General features: G+C 44.0%; 1 protein-coding gene across 3 annotated transcripts in view; it reads right to left on the reverse strand.

The window, feature by feature from the left end:
* The window catches only part of INF2 (inverted formin 2), a 159661-nt gene extending 153624 nt beyond the window's left edge, over window positions 1-6037 (reverse strand). The window contains exon 1 of one of the 3 annotated variants that reach the window (XM_073609961.1): window positions 5797-6031. In XM_073609961.1, coding sequence (XP_073466062.1) covers window positions 5797-5826 — 30 coding nt within the window. In that variant the 5' untranslated portion in view covers window positions 5827-6031. Of the gene's footprint in view, window positions 1-5796 lie in introns of all 3 variants that reach the window. The other 2 variants (XM_073609960.1, XM_073609962.1) reach the window with 2 other exon arrangements.
* Between the last annotated feature and the right edge of the window lie 15148 nt (window positions 6038-21185).

Below are 21185 nucleotides of genomic sequence, written 5' to 3' on the forward strand. Positions count from 1 at the left end.
TTGTCCAGGAGGAGAAAGTCCCCGTCTGAAGGGCTTCTGCAATTCTAGGCAGAACAGCTGCAGCTTGCAGAAGTTTGTCAAGGTCCCAGCTCATTGGGAGCTGGAAGGCCTATTGTCAGGAGTTCATTGAGGTTCGAGCTCAGTGAGAGCTAGGGGAGGCATATCATCTGAAATCAACAAGGTCCCAGCTTAGTGGGAGTTGGGGGTCCTATCGTCAGGAATTCATTGAGGTCCCAGCTCAGTGGGATTTGGGAGGCCTATTTTCTGAAAGCAGTTTGGGCCACGTCAAGGGGGTTCACTGGCCTGGAGATTCACAGGAGAAGTATTTGGCTGATATTGGACAGGAGGTATCCAAGTATCTGGGAACACCGTGAGTAGAGGCCTGATGTAGGATCCCAGAGACTGTCTGTTGTTTTGAGCAACTGAATTTGTGTTGCTGTAGTGGGACTTGCTGAGAGTCCCAGGATTGCTTGTGCTTCTAGTCTGTGCCAAGAGGGAGGTTCCCTAAAGAGAGTAGACAGAATGGAGATTGTCCTCTAATTACTTTGTACACTAAATTTTGAGAATCCCAAAGCCCCCTTGCACCCCAAGAAGAGAACCCTTGGGGCAAATCAGTGGGACCTGTCAGGGGTCTGCGCTACATGTTTATGGCTGGCTTTAGGGCTCATTTAAGCCATGTCTGTTGAGCTTTATTTTTCTGCACACCACCCCATATCTATGATGGGAGCCAGATACGTAGAAGACCATTGTTTTCTATGAGTCCTGTTCATACCATACATGTATGATGGTGTGTAGAAAAATGAGGCTCACTGCATGTGAACGAGCCCTTAAAGTGAACAAAAATTAACTCTTATTCCAAAAATCATTTTCGCTTGGCTTTTGCTGTGAGCTCAGTCATCGCTGACAATCAAGTGAGTCAGGAATCTTCAGAATGTTTGCGCAAGCTCTCAGCTAATAAGTACTTCCTATCCTTTATCTGCTTCGTCATCTTCATATCACCGGTGAGCTCTACACGCTTCACTTCCACTAATTCAACTGCAAGTATGCATACTTTAGGAAACTCTCATCCCTCAAAGGTGTGTGTAGACTTGGGACAAAGGTGTTTCACAATACACGAGTCTGCCTTTGTGTTTATATACACTTTCACCGCAGCCCAGGGAAATTTAAAGGTTTCTCCAGAAAATATGATCTTGGATTTTTAAGTCTTCAAGGACCCTGTCTGAGATCACTATATGGGCTTTATGATAAAGGGTTCCCAGTCCTCTTTTGTGTTTTACATTATGTGGATTGCAGCTGAAAAAGTGGGAACACCCAAAGGTAGAGGGGAACAGCTTTCGGAACTGTGTCTCAAAGATCTAGCTTCTGGAGTCCCCTTGAATTCCTATAATCGTTGCAGATCCAGGGCACAACTTAGCATTGAAGTTATAATAAACACACCAAGACTGAACAAACAATATTCTGTTATAGTTACTGTAATCCTAGCTATAAAATATATTTGAAGTTGGACACACGTGCTTCAATCTGGTTTTGAGCCAAGACCCCTAGGTGATCCGAGCGGAACCACCTGGGACACTTTGCAGGAACCAGGAGGCTATGGGACCATTCATGAAGCACAACCAGCTTCCCACAGTCATCATGGTGGTGCCGGGGACCGGTGAAGAATCGGCCCGGGTGTGGACAACACTGGATCCCTGAGCTGGTCTGTGTTTTTTTAATAATAAAAAGTTTTATTTTATCATTGTTTTTTTTTTTTAACAGGATTTTCTCTTTAAACGAGGCATGCATTACCAGTCCATACATACCCTCCATCCGCAAGCACAGATATTTGCTCAACTTTCACTCACCAGAAAGGCACTACAAGCTGCAGCATGCAAAGTCTGCAATGTTTATGTCCCTGTATCCTATTGTTTTAAATAATTTCCAAGAACATGTCACTGATGAAGCTGTGTAACTAAGGCCACCAAAAAAAAAAACAAAAAAACTTATAAAATAATTTTTGGTATCACACTCACCCCCAGTTGGGGTTGACAGCCTATTGTTGACCCCGGTGAGTAAATCTTCTATTTGTGGTCTGTTCATGACATTCCATAACTTAATAATGACCTAGACTTCCTTATCTCCCAAATAAAAGTGTTTTCTCCATATATGACAACCAGTGACAACACAAGGCTGCTGTAGTTTGGTGGACGCTACACTAGATAAATGGAAATATCATTTCATTTAGGAGAGACAGTAAATTCACTTACAGCAAAGATCTGGCTGGCATGGCAATAGTAGGCTGTGGGTAAGGTGTCCCTTTGACAGGATCAGGGCCAGGACATACAAGCTATCCTATAATCGGTGACAGGTCAGGCAGTATTGCTAAATATAGCTCCTTCGGTGTTACTCCCTGGCTTGCTGAAAAGCTTCAGAATTTCTCCCACTAGATGGAAAGCGACATTGATCGACATTGAGTCGACGTTGCTGGTTCGGCCTGCAAGAAAGCGACCTCCTGGAGCAGGTCTTTAACGCGGGGCAGAAGGGGCAGCTGCCCTGGGCCCAGTCAATGTTGTGGGGCCCAAAGCAGCTGCCCCTTCAGCCCACGTTGCCTGCAAATAGTTGACAAGTGGATTCTGGGGGGGGGGGGGGGGGAGGGGTAGAAAATTTTGCCCAGGGTCCAATCAATATTAAAGACGGCCCTGGGTCCGTGTACTTTGCTCTTTTTCAGTGATTCCAACATTGGCCAGTTGCCACTAGTGACAAAACTGCTTGTTTACAAAATTAGATTGGCATGCCCAACAAAAGGTCTGAGCGCCCAAACGCTTTGAATATTGATATTTGCTCACAAGGAGAACAGCCAATGCGTTTTGAGGGCTCAAAGATCTCCCTCTTCTTCAGGGCTTGAATGTGCTGGAGAGATTAGAGGACTCTAAAGTGGCAAAATCACCAAGATTTAATTGTTTACTGCATGGAAAAATCAGATGTGATAGATCAGCGGATCAATGGATCAGTATGGAGCCATTGTTCTTTGTCACATCTGACTGACATGCGCTGACGCTTTGCATTGCCATTCATTTTGAGTGGCACCCTGTTGTGTTGGGATGTATTGCATCAAAAACGTTCTTCCCACATTTTGGGCTGTTTTGGTGCATCGCCCATTTATTTTAATAGGCTGCCTTAATGCCACGCACATTAATAGGTGACCTAACAGACCATAAAAAGCAGAGCTATACTCAACTCTACTCCAGTGATGTAGTGTCCATGACTTTCCATGCCGGCAGCTGACACCTTTTGGCCAGTTTTCTTCCAGGTTCCAATCTTCAGCCATCTTAATTGGCCAGGATAACGTAACTCCCACGCATATGCACTAGTGCGTTTATCTCAGCAGAAATTGTACGCTGAGCAGCGCACTTGCAGCTCAGTGTACAGTGCCAACAAGTGTGTAAGAATACCTTAATGCAGGGATAGACAAATCTGGCCCACTGCAAGATTTTATTTGGCCCTCTGAAGCGGCTCTGATGGGGACCCTCATGTAAGGGGGGGCTTTGATGTAAGGGGGATTCTGATGTAAAGGAGAGTTTGATGGGACTCTGACGTAAGGGAGGACTATGATGTAAGGGGGCTTCTAATATAAAGGGGACTCAAATAGGGACCCTGTGTATGAGGGACTATATTGTAAGAGGGTTTTTAATGTAAAGGGGACTCAGATGGGGAAACTGATGTGAGGTTGGACTCTAATGTAATGAGGTTTCTGATATAAAGGGGACTCTGATGTAAGAGGAAACTCTGATGCAAGAAAGATTTCCAATGTAAAGGGTACTTTGATGGGGACTATGATGTAAGGGGGATTCTGATGTAAAGAGGACTCATTCTGATTTCTGGTCAACTTAAATTAGAACAGCACCTTCTACTACCCACGCCTGGGGTGTCGACATACAATCCATTGATTAGATAGTCAAGTTTGGTGTACTGGTGGTGGTGCCGCCCCTCAGGGGGGAGGACTATGATGTAAGGGGGATTCTGATGTAAAGGGGACTTTGATGGGGACTCTGATATAAGGGGAGATGCTTATGGGGACTCTGATATAAGGAAGGACCCTGATGTAAGAGGGGGCTTTGATGTAAGGGGTATTCTAATGTAAAAGGGACTCAGATGAGGACCCTGATGTAAGGGGGGAGTATAATGTAAGGGGGTTTCAGATGTAAAAGGGAATATGATGAGGACATCAGGGGAAACTGATGTAAGGCCGACCATACACAGTTCAAATCTCTGCTGGTTCAGCAACAACTGGCTGAGATTTGAACCATTAGTGGGTAGGCTGAATGTACCAAGTTGATCAATCGATCAACTTTGGTACAACCAGCCTGCCAGATTTGTTCGATAATTATCGCAAGCACCTGCTTTAGCCGCTAGCGATAACTGTCTTCTCCTGGCTGGAGAAGACAATGGCCCGGCAGTAGGGTTTCCCGCATCAACACTGTTTGTGCTGATGGGGGAATCTTGCAATTTTTTCCTCCCTGCAACCTATAGTTGCAGAAAAGAAATTTGCTCCGTGTGTGGCTAAGAAGGATTTCTGATGTAAAGGGGACACTGATGAGGATCTGGAGTAAGGGAGAACTCTGATAGGGACTTTCATATAAGGAGGACCTGATGTAAGAGTGGACTTTCATGAGGACTCTGATGTAAGGAAGGGCTATGATGTAAGGGGGGGATTCTGATATAAGAAGGGTTTCCAATTTAAAGAAAACTTTGATAAGGATTTTGATGTAAGGGGGAACTCGGATGGGGACTTTCATATAAGGAGGACCTGATGTAAGCGTGGACTTTTGGGACTCTGATGTAAGGAAGGGCTATGATGTAAGGGGGATTCTGATGTAAGAAGGGTTTCCAGTTTTAAAGAAAACTTTGATAAGGATTTTGATGTAAGGGGGAACTATGATGGGGACTCTTATATAAGAGGGGACTTTGATGTAAGGGAGATTCTAATGTAAAAGGAACTCAGATGGGGACCTTGATGTAAAGAGGGACTATGATGTGGGGGGGGGGGGGGGGTCTATGATGTAAGGGGGATTTAGATGTAAAGGGGAATTTGATTAGGACTCTGATGTAAAGGGGAACTCTGCTGTAAGAAGAGGTTCTGATGTAAGAGTGGACTTTGATGGGAACTGTGATGTAAGGAAGAACTCTGATGGGCTCGTGTTGAAATGCCTTTGCTTTGCTTTTATTGAAGTTTATTCTGCTGCTCTAAATCGGATCATGTCGATTAAAAAAAAAAAACACAAAAAACCTCCAATTAAAACGTATCCAATCATTTGAATTTGATTTGTTAATTTATAAAACCATTTTTTGTTTTCGCCCTGTAAATGTTTGTGAAATCTATGATGTATAACCTTGTACTGAAAGTTTGGAGTCTCTTCTACTCTCGAAGCGGGCCTGTTCACACATTTTTTTTTTTTTTGTGTGAGTAAAGTTCCACATATTAAAAACTTGCATAACTGAGAAAAAAAAAAATCCTGCATTTAAATATGAAATCGACCAGAGGTCTTAATCCTGGAGGTGTCTGCATAGAATAATTTCTGCAAAAATCCCTTAAAATCCGAGAGTCGCCAACCATGGCCCATAGACCCGCTTCCGTCCAACGTATAAAAACAATTTAAAAAGTCAGTCGAATTCCAAACCTTTCCCAGCCCACCGCCCCGGATTTAACATTCATAAAAACATGCAAAGCTGATTCTGCCGTGGATTGAAGTGAATGGGAGGCACTAAGGCTGAGAGGATAAAATTCTACTTGTGAATTGCTCATTGAGAAGGACTTACCTCCACGTTCCCCCCGTCTGTCTTCTCCATGGTGGCAGGACTTCTCAGCTGAGCACAGGACCGTCCGCCATGGTCCTCAGAAGGGTTCCAGAATGGGCCAGCACTGCTCTGTGTTCTTCTAGATGCTTTGTGTTCAACAAGTGACAGAGATCCAGCCTGCAATTCACAGAGCCTGAAGAACGGCTTGCACTGTGGGTGTGAGGAGTGAATCACTCAGTGCTTATGTCAGCAGTCTGGATTGTTCCGCCTCATCCCTCCCAGCTCCCCCCTTTTTCCTGACACAGAATGAGGATGGAGGGACAAGACTTTCCAAATTCCTCAGCTACTTGGTATCCCAGAGCCAACTACTCCACCCCTTTTACCCTATAAAACATTTGATTTTCCAGGAGAAGTTTGCTGTGCCTGGTGTGTTGTGTCTATCCCCATCCTATTCAATGACTTCCCTGCGTTCCTTTCTATTGATTAAAAGCCCAAGACGCTATCTGCATAGAGTTTGCGTGTTCTCCTTGTGCTTGCGTGGGTTTCCTACTAGTACTCCAGTTTCCTCCTACACTTCAAAAAGACTTACTGGTGGGTTAAAGCCACATTAACCGCTTCAGCCCTGGAAGATTTTACCCCCTTCCTGACAAAAGCACTTTTTTGCGATTCGGCACTGTGTCGCTTTAACTGACAATTGCGCAGTTGTGCAACATTGCACCCAAACAAAATTGACGTCCTTTTTTTTTCCCACAAATAGAGCTTTCTTTTGGTGGTATTTGATCACCTTTGCGCTTTTTTTTTTTTTTTTTTGCGCTATAAACCAAAAAACGAGCGTCAGTTTTGAAAAAAAAAATCTATATTTTTTTACATTTTGCTATAATAAATATCCCCCTATATATATATATATATATATATATATATATATATATATATATATATATATATATATATATATATATATATATATAATATACATTTTTTTTTTTTTCAATTTAGGCCAATATATATATTTCTACATATTTTTGGTTAAAAAAAAATCACAATAAGCGTATATTGATTGGTTTGTGCAAAAGTTATAGCATCTACAAAATAGGGGATAGTTTTATATCATTTTTATTATTATTATTTTTTTTTTTTATTAGTAATGGCGGCGATCTGCGATTTTTATCGTGACTGCGACATTATAGCGGACACATCGGACACTTTTGACACTATTTTGGGACCATTGTCATTTATACAGCAATCATAAGTGCTATAAAAATGCACTGATTACTGTGTAAATAACACTGGCAGGGAAGGGGTTAAACACTAGGGGGGGCGATGAGGGGGTTAAGTGTGTCCTAGGGAGTGATTCTAACTGTGGGGGGGATGAGCTACAACTCGCATGACAGCGATCACTGCTCCCGATGACAGGATGCAGTGATCTCTGTCATGTCACTAGGCAGAACGGGGAAATGCCTTGTTTGCATAGGCACTTCCCTGTTCTGCGGCTCCGTGACACGATCACCGGGAGACAGGCGGACATTGAGTCCCGCGGGCACTGTCACGCTATACGTGGCGCACCCGCTAACCCCACCAATTAAAGGGGGCGTACCTGTACGCCCATTTGCCCACCGCTGCCTTTGTGCGTATATCGGCGTGCAGCGGTCGGCAAGTGGTTAAAGTGATTGTAAAGGCTCATTAAAAAAAAAAAAAAAATGTTACACTTACCTCCCTTGTGCAGTTGGTTTTGCACAGAGCAGCATCGATCCTCGGGTCCTTCTTTGCTGCTCCTGGCCCCTCCCTCCTATCAAGTGCCCCCCACAGTCAGCAGCTTCCTATGGGGGCGCCCAAGCCGAGTCACAGCGCCGTGTGTCCATTCAGACATGGAGCCCCACCCCCTCTCTCCCCTGATTGGCTGACTGATTTTGATTGACAGCTGCGGGAGCCAATGGTGCCGCTTCTGTGTCTCAGCCAATCAGGAGGAGTGTCCCGGGCAACTTAGACATTCGTGGACATCGCTGGAGAAAGATGGGGCTCAGGTAAGTAATTAGGGGGGTGCTGGGGTGGCTGCTACACACAGAAGGTTTTTTATCTTAATGCATAGAATGCATTAAGATAAAAAAAAAAAAAACCTTCTGCCTTTACAACTCCTTTAAACCTGAAAACAAACATCTAATATGTTGCAGCTTACCAGGGGCGGCCTGTCCATTAAGGGGGCACGGGCGCCGCCCCCCCCCCATCAATGTGTCCGGCCCCCATGCAGGCCGCTAGATGCATGAATTCCAATGGGGGGTGTGGTGTGATTTGAAGCGCGTGATTAGAGCCAGAGGCTCTAATAAGGTTCAAAATAGGGTGGGCTCGGGGCACAAAGCACTGCATACCGAGCCCACCAAGTTGTGTGACAATAGCGAGTTTTCACTATTTTCACACTGATTCTCCTCCAGGCCAATCAGAAAGCGGGTCTGAGACCCATTTCCCGATTGGCCGAAAGGAGAAGCCTTCAGATTGGCCTCAGAGGAGGAGGGAGGAGACGGAAGCTGCCGTGATGCCCATGGAGGAGAGCAGGGGAAGGTAAGCTGCCCGTGATGCCTGCCGCCTGTTGCCTGGGTGAAGTGACGATGCCCACCATAGAGTGAGTGCTCCGGACCTGGCCGACCAGACCTGGGGGGGAGTGTGAACTTTAGTTCCCACTCGCAATTTTGTAGCACAAATGTGTGCCTCACATAGGGCAGCCCATTTACCCAATGGGTGATTGTCGCTCCGAAGAAGCTTAGAGACCAAATTTTGGCCCTCAGCCGAGCGTGTTTTGCTTTAATCCCTGTGGATTTTGCAGCTCAACAATTTCAGTAAAATTGCACAGTGTTTGGGGTGTCAAGATGAATGGCACCCAAGTGTGCATTAACCACTTAGTGACCGCCCCATGCACATATACTGCGGCAGGGCAGCCTCTCGGTGCCAGATCACGTACCTAGTACATGATCTGACACTTCCGGGTCTGGGGCACGCACCGCCAGCAACCCACTCCCGCTGTGATTGGACACAGCGAGAGCCGCCTGCCCCCCGATCATTCAGGAGATTAGCAGAACGGCAATCTGCCTATGTAAACAAGGCAGATCGCTGTTCTTTGAGATAGGTAGAGATCCTGTGTTTTTGCTAAGTAGGAACAAGGATCTCTGCCTTCCCACAGTAAATGCATGCCCTAGGAACACATTTAAACCTTTGATCGCCCCTGATGTTAAGCCCTTCTCTGCCAGTGTCATTAGTACAGTGACAGTGCATTTTTTTTATCACTATATTACACTGGTTCCCAAAAAATGTCAAAAGTGTCACTTAGTGTCCAATTTGTCTGCTGCAATGTCGCAGTCCCGCCATAAGTTGCTGATTGCCGCCATTACTTGAAGAAAAGAAAAAATCCATAAAAATATTAGTTTGTAGGCGCAATAACTTTTGCGCAATAACTTTTGCGCAAACCAATCAATACATAGCAGAATACATAGTGACCTAAATTGATGAAGAAATTGAATTTTTTAATGGATACGTTTTATAGCAGAAAGTAAAAATATAGTTTTTTGGGTTTTTTTTCAAAATTGCCGGACTTTTTTGTTTGAGGCGTAAAAAATAAAACCTCAGAGGTGATCAAATACCACCAAAAGTAAGGTCTATTTGTGGGAAAAAAGAACATTACATTTATTTGGGTACAGCGTCGCACGACCGCGCAATTATCAGTTAAAGTAACAAGCACACCCTAGGAACACATTTAACCCTTTGATCGCCCCTGATGTTTAGCACTTCTCTGCCAGTGTGATTAGGCCTGTTTAGGAAGGGGGGTAAACCTTCCGCAGCTAAAGTGGTCAGCATTTTGCCGTGATTTGAAATCACAGGCAGAATTGTGGCGAATTGTTTCTGCAAAAGGTGCCTTTAAAGGTTCAGCTTTAAAAAAAAAAACAAACATGTCATATTTGCCTGCTTTGTGCAGTGGTTTTAAAACAGAGCTGCCACGATCCTTTTTCTGGGGTCCTCCTCAGATGCTCCTGGTTCCTCCCCCTTGACAAGAAGTACAGCCACTTACAATTACAGACAGTGGAGGGCAGCAGATCCCTACCTTAGCTTTAGCTGCAAAATTCTCCGCCATTCTAGAGATTTCCCACACAGTACTTTTTTCTGCCACTAGATGTCCTCAGTCTAATAGCCAGCATCACCCAACCCATTTCCTCTGAGCCCAGGTTGTCCTGGACCAACCCTATCCTGTGACTGGACAGCAAAAGAAGAAGCAGCACAGTGACCAACTGATCTCTGTTACTTTGTTTACTCCTCCTATCAGCATGCTTAGACCCCTTTCACACCGGAGGCGTTTTTCAGGCGCTTTAACTGTAAAAAATAGCGCCTGAAAAAAGCCCCAGCTGCAAACCCAGTGTGAAAGCCTGAGTGCTTTCACACTGGGGCGCTGCGCTGGCAGGGCGTCAGAGAAAGCCCTGCCAGCAGCTTCTTTGCAGCGCATTAGGAGCGGTGAACTCACCGCTCCTAAAGCGCCCCTACCCATTGAAAACAATGGGGCAGCACTGCTATACCACCGGCAAAGTGACGCTGCAGCAGCGTTTTGCGGGCAGATTTAACCCCTTTTCGGCCACTAGTGGGGGGTTAAAACCTCCCCGCTAGCGGCCGAATAGCGCCGCTAAAACGGAGCTAAAAATAGAGCCGCTTTACTGCTGACGCTCGGGGTGGCTCGGTGTGAAAGGGCTCTTATTGTCAGCACTTGAACTGACTGACCTCTTGTGCTTCTTCCTCTTACACTACCAGGTCAAATCTAGATACTTGCACTGCTTTTCTTTATTAAATAAATTATATAATAAATTATATATATATATATATATATATATATATATATATATATATATATATATATATATATATATATATATATATATATATATTAGTATTAATGGTTACAGAGCTGAATTAATTTGTGTCTTTTCTAAATGTCTAGAGTTCATCTTTCAGATTTTTACCCTGTGAGGGAAATAGAAATAAAGAAGTTGCTGCGAAAGAGGAACCATAAGGCCCCTTTCACACTGGGGCGGTGGGGGCGTCGGCGGTACAACAGCGCTATTTTTAGTGCTGCTGTACCGTCGTTCTTGCAGCGGTATTCGGCCACTAGCGGGGCGGTTTTAACCCCCGCTGGCGGCCGAAAAAGGGTTAAAATCCCTTGTACAGCGCGGCTATAGCCGCGGTATTGCCGCGGTATAGCCGCGCTGTCCCATTGATTTCAATGGGCAGGAGCGGTGAAGGAGCGGTGAATACACCGCTCCTTCACCGCTCCAAAAAAGCAGTTTGCAGGACTTTTTTCACCGCCCTGCCTGCGCACCGCTTCAGTGTGAAAGCCCTCGGGCTTTCACACTGAACAAACAGCGGAGGCTGTTTAGGGGCGGTTTGCAGGCGGTATTTTTAGCGCAATACCGCCTGCAAACCGCCCCAGTGTGAAAGGGGTCTAAGATGATTGCCTTCCCTCTCCCTCACTCCTTGAAATTCCTTCAGGTTTCACTTTTTCGCATGAGTGGGATACCGCATATTGTATTTTATCAGTGTTACTGAATAGCCTTGACACAATCATTACATTCTGCTCATTATTAAAGCAGATCGTCACCCACAAAACTTCACAATTAGATCACAATTTTTTTAAGCGTTTTCTGTAAATAGGATACATTTGCCTAGTTACATCTTTTTTCTGATTCCAGTGACAGTTGTACATAGGGGGCAGTGAATGTCATGACATAGGCTGGTGGGAAGGACCATACCGCATGCTGGGGGACCAAGAAATCGACACTCCTGGAAGTGTTTTTCTTTATAAGGGCTCATTTGCAATTGAGCTGCGTTTTTACCAGCCCTGTTAAGCTGCCACTGCAGTGGATAGGGGTGTTCACATGCAGTCATGATGCTTTGCACCCACGGCAAAAAAAAAAATCCCCCTGTCACATTTGGCATCCAGAACCACCACCAAATAAAATCCATTCAAGTTATGGTGCAGCATATGCCCCTGGATGATGTTGGTTATGATGAAACGCGTCAGTGGGAACTTTACCTATGATGTCATCACGCTTGCTTTCCTGAGCAAAGCAGTGTTTTGTTTTACATGCTCTTAATACTTCTATCCTTGTGATTACCTTTTCTTATTTTTAATAAATTGCGTTGGAATTTACTACACTATGGAGTCTCTTGTTTCTTTGTCACATGGCACATCACCGTCTGGCTTGCTCTAATTGGAGTCTATGAGCAGGAGAATGACACCTTTGCTTAAGTGCTCATCCCACTTATTTGATAAAATTTTGTATTCACAATTATTTGTTTTGTTGTACACTATATTAACGTGTTACTAAACCCAGGACCCTGCATGCACTATATCTGGTCTCTCACAGTACACAGAACATGGAAATGCGATTATTTTACTTATATAAACTGCTAAATACCTTTTCTCATCAGCAGTATATAGCAGTCTTGTGACTTCTATCAGTGTCTGGTTAAAGCTTGTAAGAGGAGTTGTCATTCAACTCTGACTGTTCTATGAGGCTGCATGACCCCTGACCCTCTGTCTGGACAGTGCTGATTGGCCCTGTGCTGATTACATGTACCCTCCCAACAACAACAAAAAACTCTCTAGCAATACACATCAAACTGAGTGACTCCAAAAGCTCTGTGCTTTCAGCAGATGGATTGGGGACAGTGGAAGAAGGGGAGGATCAGAGAAGATGGGAATCAAACAGCCTGTTTACATAATGCAGAGGATTAACCCCTTAGGTTCCACAGTGAGTATAACAAGCATGCTTTACTGCATATACAGACTGATTTTACTGTTGTGGGTTTAGTAACACTTTAATGACATAGGGGCTGGTGGGAAGAACCACAACGCATGTTGGGGGACCAACAAATCAACACTCTTGAAAGTGTTTTCCTTTAATAGGTCTCGTTTGCGATTGAGCTGCATTTTTACCACTCCCCTTAAGCTCCAAAGGCAGTGGATAGGGGCATTCACAAGCTGTGGTCATGATGCTTCGCACCCATGGCAAAAAATGATTGTCCCTGTCACATTTAGTAGGCAGTACCACCACCAAACACAACCCATTGAAGAGATGGTAGAGCTGCACGATTCTGGCTAAAATGAGAATCACGATTTTTTTGCTTAGAAGAAGATAGATCACGATTCTCTCACGATTCTCGCAGCGTAACATCATCTTTCACATTAAAACAAAAAAAAATGGGCTAACTTTTACTGTTTCGTTTTTTTTTTTTAATTAATTGAAGTGCATTTTTCCCAAAAAAATTGCGTTTGAAAGACCGCTGGCCAAATACAGTGTGACATAAAATATTGCACCAATTGACATTTTATTCCTTAGGGTCTCTGCTAAAATATATATAATGTTTGGGGGTTCCAAGTAATTTTCTAGCAAAAAATATTGATTTTAACTTAAGAAACAAGTGTCAGAAAAAGATTTAGACTTTAAGTGGTTAAACTTCCTGCATTTACATGTTGTTTAAAAACTTGGCAGACTAAAAAAATAAAAAAAAAATAAAAAAAATTCAAAAAAAAAAAAAAAAAAAAAAAATAAAAACTTGGCAGACTGCCTGGATTTTTTTTCACTCAGAAGTTCATCCCTTTGATCTAAGAAGGAAGAGTTAGTTACAATGTTTCATTTTAAAAACTTGGCAGACTGCCCAGATGTTTTCTTTTGACAGCTGAGTGAGCAGATAAGTCTCTCCACTTATATGAAAGAATTGGCAAACTCTGCAATAGAGATCGTCAGGGGGGTTGAATCGAGATCACGTTTTTTTTTTAACGATTAATTGTGCAGCTCTAAGAGATGGTGCAGCATATGCCCCCAGATGACGTAGGTTGTGCTGAAATCCGTCAAGTGGAGCATTAGGGGTGACATCACTGCGCTCACTCGCGAAGCAGTGTTTTGTTCTACACGCTCTTAATACTTCTTGTGAGTACCTCTTCTTATTTTCATAAATTGTGTTGGAATTTTTGTGTTGGGTTTTATACCATTGTGATAAAGCGCTTTTAGACTTCCTTTTTGTTGTGAGATCCAGGTATCTGTTAAGTGGTTCTATCTGTTGATTTGGTGGACAAATGAAGCACTTGCACTGAGGATCCCTGTTGCACCAGTTTTTATCGGACTTGATTTATATCAGAATGTGTTTGAGCGCTCGTCCCACTTATTTGATAAGATTTTGTATTTGCCATTATTTGTTTTGTTGTACACTATCCCCCCTTCAGTCCATTGTAAATGCTGCTGCCAGAGACTCTACCTTACAAACTGCTCAGCGTCTGCTACACCTCTATACCAATCCCTCCATTGGCTGCCACTCTCCCAACAAATTAAATTCAAAAGACTAACATTAAGTTGCAAAGCCATCCACAACTCTGCCCCCAGCTACATCATTAGGCTAGTCTCAAAATACCAACCTAATCGCCCTCTTCGTTCCTCCCAAGACCTCCTGCCCTCTAGCTCCCTCATCACCTCCTCCCATATCCACCTCCAGGACTTCTCCCGAGCCTCTCCCAACCTCTGGAATACCCTACCCCAATCTGTCAGACTATCTCCAAATCTATCTACTTTTAGGCGATCCCTGAGAACTTTGCTCTATCGGGGAAGCCTTCCACCTAACAACTGCACTTTTATTTTCTTCATCAGCTAATCCACCACAGTTATTACCCTTTCGTATTACTTGACCCTCCCTCTTAAATTTTAAGCTCTAACGAGCAGGACCCTCTGATTCTTCCTATATTGAATTGTATTGTAATTGTACTGTCTGCCCTAATGTTGTAAAGCGCTGCACAAACTGTCAGCACTATATAAATCCTGTATAATAATAACAATACACTATGTTAATCCTTTGTAAAAAATGTATGATTTAAAGAGACAGCACAACATTATTTTCTTCATGTGTATGTGTACGTACAGTGTTCCTATATCAGTGAGTGCTGTTGTTTCACTGTTTACACATTGGTCACATTGAATTAATCACACTTATTGCATGTTCAGAGAGATTACATACTATTTGATATGTCCGCATATATCATTTACTTTTGACATCAAGCGCAGTTTATTTGGCTTTAATTTTAGGGGATAAAAACAGGCGATGCAGAGGCATCATATGAATCAAACGTGTGAAAATACAGAATTCATGATTATCATATAAGTGTACAGTATCTCACAAAAGTGAGTACACCCCTCACGTTTTTGTAAATATTTTATTATATCTTTTCATGTGACAACACTGAATTAATGACACTTTGCTGCAATGTAAAGTAGTGAGTGTATCACTTGTATAACAGTGTAAATTTGCTGTCCCCTCAAAATAACTCAACACACAGCCAGTAATGTCTAAACAGCTGGCAACAAAAGTGAGTACACCCCTAAGTGAAAATGTCCAAATTGGGTCCAATTAGCTATTTTCCCTCCTCTGTGTTATGTGACTTGTTAGTGTTCCAAAGTCTCAGGTGTGAATGGGGAGCGGGTGTGTTAAATTTGGTGTTATCCCTCTCACTCTGTTATACTGGTCACTGGAAGTTCAACATGGAACCTCATGGCAAAGAACTCTCTAAGAATATAAAAAAAAAGAATTGTTGTTCTACATAACATAACATACATCTACATAGGCTATAAGAAGATTGCCAAGACCCTGAAACTGAGCTGCAGCACGGTGGCCAAGACCATACAGCGGTATAACAGGACAGGTTCCACTCAGAACAGGCATCGTCATGGTCGACCAGAGGAGTTGAGTACATGTGCTCAGCGTCATATCCAGAGGTTGTCTTTGGGAAATAGACGTATGAGTGCTGCCAGCATTGCTGCAGAGGTTGAAGAGGTGGGGGGTCAGCCTGTCAGTGCTCAGACCATATGCCGCACACCACATCAAATTAGTCTACATGGCTGTTGTCCCAGAAGTAAGCCTATTCTAAAGATGTTGCACAAGAAAGCCTGCAAACAGTTTGCTGAAGACAAGCAGACTAAGGACATGGAATACTGGAACCATGTCCTGTGGTCTAATGAGACCAAGATAAACTTATTTGGTTCAGATGGTGTCAAGTGTGTGTGGCGGCAACCAGGTGAGGAGTACAAAGACAAGTGTGTCTTACCTACAGTCAAGCATGGTGATGGGAAGTGTCATGGTCTGGGGATGCATGAGTGCTGCCGGCACTGGGGAGCTACACTTCATTGAGGGAACCATGAATGCCAACATGTACTGTGACATACTGAAGCAGAGCATGATCCCCTCCCTTCGGAGACTGGGCCGCAGGACAGTATTCCAACATGATAACGACCCCAAACACACCTCCAAGATGACCTCTGCCTTGCTAAAGAAGCAGAGGGTAAAGGTGATGGACTGGCCAAGCATGTCTCCAGACCTAAATCCTATTGAGCATCTGTGGGGCATCCTCAAACGGAAGGTGGAGGAGCACAAGGTCTCTAACATCCACCAGCTCTGTGATGTCGTCATGGAGGAGTGGAAGAGGACTCCAGTGGCAACCTGTGAAGCTCTGGTGAACTCCATGCCCAAGAGGGTTAAGGCAGTGCTGGAAAATAATGGTGGCCACACAAAATATTGACACTTTGGGCCCAATTTGGACATTTTCACTTAGGGGTGTACTCACTTTTGTTACCAGCAGTTTAGACACTAATGGCTGTGTGTTGAGTTATTTTGGGGGACAGCAAATTTACACTGTTATACAAGCTGTACACTCACTACTTTTACATTGTAGCAAAGTGTCATTTCTTCAGTGTTATCACATGAAAAGATATAATAAAATACTTACAAAAATGTGAAGGGTGTACCCTTTTGTGAGATACTGTAAGTCCACAGTAGCGCAAAATATTCAATAAAAAAAAAAAAATTGTAATCAAGAAATGATAATCAAAAAAATTAATAAACAAAGTCCAATAAGTCCTCTGAAGGAAATTGCATGCAAGTGTATAGACCACCTGTGATCTCCTATTGAAAATAAGTCACCAAGAATTTCATCAGCGCGCTGTGTGTCAAATCCGACCCACACCCATAGAGCAGCAACTCCCCAGATCATATTGCCCCCCATTCTCATGAGTGGGCAAATACGCTTAATAATCAGTGTTATTGTTCTCCACAGTAAGCCACTCCACATCTCCACCCCTCTTACAGTACGAATTTGCATCAGTAGGTTTATATAAAACAGAAAGGAAGGCATCACATTGCCTTCTTACCAGTCCATTACCGTTTTTTCAGAGGTGTGGCAATGTTGACCTCTAAACCTTGCTTTACTGCAAAGATTGTGCTGCAGAAGAGATGAATATTCTGTCTTTTTTTGCAGGTAGGTATCTATTTTTAATTTCTATTTTTGTGACTTGGCACTTTACCAAACGCTGGTGACATTTACAAAGTTGGGGAACCGGGCCTTATTTCAGTTTGCAACTCCTGAACAGATAACATATTTGATGATGTGAATATATCGGGTTGGGCGTGGGGAGAACGCCCTGATAATTGAAGCAGCATGCTTTACCTGCTATTTGGAAGTATTCCAGATCTTGATGCTATTCTAACTATTTACTGATCTGCCAGTGGAACCTGTACGAAAATTAGCTCTGTCTGCTTTCTTGTTCCTGTCCTATTTTCATCATCACAAAAATTGCCATGCCAGGAGGACTACAGAAGGCTCAGTGGAATGGGTTTCACACACACTAGCAGCTTGGAATGCATGTAAAAGTCACAAGCCCATATTTGGCTTTCCGATGGAAGTGATCCAGCAGCAGTACAGCCGCCCCATCGCTTCCACTGACCCCTGGAATTGCCCCACCCCTTGCTCCCACTTGCCTTGTTTTATGCTCCATCTGCAGACCTCCATCTGCAGCAGTTTGTCGATTTACCCCCAGCTCCCACCAAGCTTGCCAGGGACACTGCCCATCTTCTTCGTGCTTGGGAATGAGATAGGACGCACGCACATCTGTTATATGGAAAAACTACCATTTTAGGTTACTCACGTTCTCCTGGCATGAGGCCCACCTCTAGAAATAACGGAATGTCCACACGTTCAGGTTTTTAATGATAGCATAATCAACAGTTCTTAATAGTTGTGTAGCACTAACTCTCGATGGAGCTGCTGGTTTAAAGCGGGCTGTTACCTTCACTCTCGATACCTCTGTTTCACCGGCACGGGGTCTAGGGTCCCGTTGAGTTTACCTCTGGACGATGTAGACACCAAACACTTGAGTATATTTTCCAATGCTTTAATGAACCAGTAATAAAGGAAGTAGCAGGAAAGAGGCAGAAGGAAAGTTGCAGGGCAGCTCAAATACCTTTCCTTAGTATTCTTTAGAACATTCTCTGGAATTGAGCACTTGTAGTTGAATGCACTCCCCTTGTGAAATTCAATCTTTGCCCGCCTGGATAGGCCTCTCTTACTTGCCTAGCAGCCAGTACGCAGCACAAACAAAAGTCTCTGCCACAGACTTGTTTGGAATAAAACCCGTACGATCCTCTGCCACAGGATGTATTGGTTTGCGATGAATGTCAGACACAGTACTTGAACCTTTATGCAAACCCGGCAGTACTATGCAGTAAGATTACTTCAGGATACATCCTCCAACTGAGTCACCAGGCCCCTCTCCAGACCAGCACTCTGCATGATCCTTCCATGACGGGTCCTCCCCTGGGATCTCCTCGGTTGTCCAGCTTCTTCACTCAGGATAGACAGCTCAGGACCATTCCTCTGCTGCTGTGGTAGGCCGCAGCGACGTGGGCCTCCGGAACGGAGGACCACGAGGTGGTACTCTTAACACATACCTGAGGGCCAGCAGGTGGCTAAAAACGAACCCCCAAACATGGCATCTGTCCCATAAATACCCTCTGCCAGAATGCAACTCGGAGGACCACCTCCACCGAGTTGTCCCCAGGACAGAGGAGCACTCATACGCTTCAACGCGTTGCCTTTCCAACACCAGCCCATGGGGACAACGACACCCACCGGCACAGTGTGGAACTACACGCAACTCAGCCAAGCTGGAACAGAGGCAAATCTAACTTCACCTAATAAGTAACCCCACAAGATCTACCTATCAGCGGTAGATTGAAAATATACCAGCGCTACATTTGTCTCCACACTTTTAGGTCCTTTTACATCCTTATTCACTGTAGTGGTGTTGCAATACGGTGGTCACAACACCACAACATGCTGCACTTAAAAAAAAAACCCCAAACAAAAAAAACACCTGACAAAACAAGGTATTTTGCTTTGTCTTTGCGTTGGGGCTGCACTGGAAATTTCTGCCAGGGTAGTCCCAACACATATGTCCCACTTGTATCCAACAGGGCTATCAAAGAATCTGTGCAGTGTAACATGAGTCACAGTTGGTAGATGGAAATTCAGGCAAGTATTGTGGTATATAGAATGCACACAAAAGTGGCTGCTAAGCAATGACAGGTCCAGGGACCTATGTTGGGACTGGAGTCACAATGGAGAAGACTCCAGGAGATGGGGTAAAAGGCATCCTGTGATGAGCTATGAGTCCAATGTCTGAAACCTCCATGCTGGACATGGGCATCTTCTACTCTCCAGGAATACAACCTTACAGGATTCCCACCTACTTGCTTGAACACATTTTACAACTTTCACTTATTTGGCAGGACTGTACTTTTTTGGGACTAAATTCCTCTGTTCCTCTTTCCTACTGAGTTGTCCCTCTTCTTGACCCAATTTAAGGCCTGTTCACACCAGTGAGGGTGCATTATGCTGCACCTATTGTGTACCCTCTGGTGTGTATTGTGCACCCTATTGTAACAACGCATCGCAGTGTTTACATTTTTCTTTTTAACTTTATTGCAAGTTAACAAACACACTTTATTCTATATGTCCTTAGGCCGCTTTCACGCGGTCGGACCGTTCAGGTTCGCCTGTCAGTTTTGACGGTGGACCTGAACGGGCGCTCCATGTTAGTCTATGGAGCGATGGATGTCAGCGGAGACATGTCCGCTGACATCCGACCCGGTCCGATCCGCTAAAAGCAGACGGATGGCCCTACGTTCAGATCCGTCGGATCGGGTGAAATCTGATGAAAATGGACATGCTGTCTGTCTTTGTCCGATCTCTCCATAGGCAGCAGCGGCGCTGGACAAGCCCCTCCCCGGTCAGTGAGCAGAGAGGGACCTGTCATCCGCCAGCTCAGCGGAGATCAACGGAGAGATCTCCCGCTGAGCCGGCGGACCGAGGCGGATTCCGTGGAAGCGGAGTCCGCCTCGTGAGAATGAGGCCTAACATTGAGCTTGGTGTGGCTGAGCCCTTAGCAACCACCATAAAAATGAACATATAGCCAAAACTTTTTTTTTTTTTTTTTTTTTTTTTGATGCAATGTGGAAGTGAAGGAACCTCTGGAAAACTTTTCCTGCTATCTGTGTCCTTGTTGGTGAGCATTACCCTCTCTATTTATCCCGGTGACCATTGTCGCTGAGACAGAAAGTGATGTAAGAAACAAAATCTCAAAGTGGAACTTTAGTCAGAAAATTAAATCCTGCTAGATCACTTCAGGCTGGCCCCTTTTGCAGGTATAGCTATGTAAAACATAACAAGTGCATACTGTATACTGTTTAAGATCCAATAATGCCTCACCCTGCTCTGCAAATGCTCACTTGCTCTCCATTTTTGGCTTTGTGCCGAAAATCAGAGCCAATAGAGGCCAATCTGCTGACCGCCTAAAGATTTGCTGCTGCTCGGGGGCTCTGGGCTTCAGCAAAACGACAGCCTCAGGCAAGAAGAAACAGGAGTAGTGTTGGGGGCAATTTACAGCCCTCGCTAATTTTGGTGGCATAATTATTATTGTGGAATGTATGTTCCTTGCTACAGAACATTTTTTTTTTTTTTTTTTTTAATCAAGTTGTCATGGGTAAAGTTCCACTTTAAAGTTGTTACCAAAAAAAAAAGTGAGGGCAAATCATCCAACTGGGACACTTGTTATGGTGAAACTGTCCAAGAGAGGAATTCCCCTCGTTTTGGAAAGATTTCCTCTCGCTTCCAGGTTGTGTCTTCAGGACAGGAAGTGATGGTAAATCTCCTTAGTGGGACACTGCAAATAAAAAAATACACCGACAAGAGTTTTTAACCTTTCCCTACCCTATCAAAAAACAAAAATTGGGCTGTACCACATAAACTCCTAAAATTGTTTATTCAGATTCTAAATGCAAAAGCATTCATTATTTCAATTATTTTAATGTAAAAGAAGTGGTGAAAACACTTGTAGGTTTACCCAATCATGTATTTTGTGTATTTTGCTTTGTGTTACATATAATGGGGGCATAGTAGGAACATGTTCATGCCAACCCACCTTGAAGCTTACCACTTTGCCCCCCCTCCACCCATGTGTACAGTCCGCCATAGTCTTGGCATGCAGTGCAATTCTGTGCCCTTATGT

This window comes from Aquarana catesbeiana, linkage group LG13 (genome assembly GCF_042186555.1).
Source record: "Aquarana catesbeiana isolate 2022-GZ linkage group LG13, ASM4218655v1, whole genome shotgun sequence".
In the NCBI taxonomy this organism is placed as follows: Eukaryota; Metazoa; Chordata; class Amphibia; order Anura; family Ranidae; genus Aquarana; species Aquarana catesbeiana.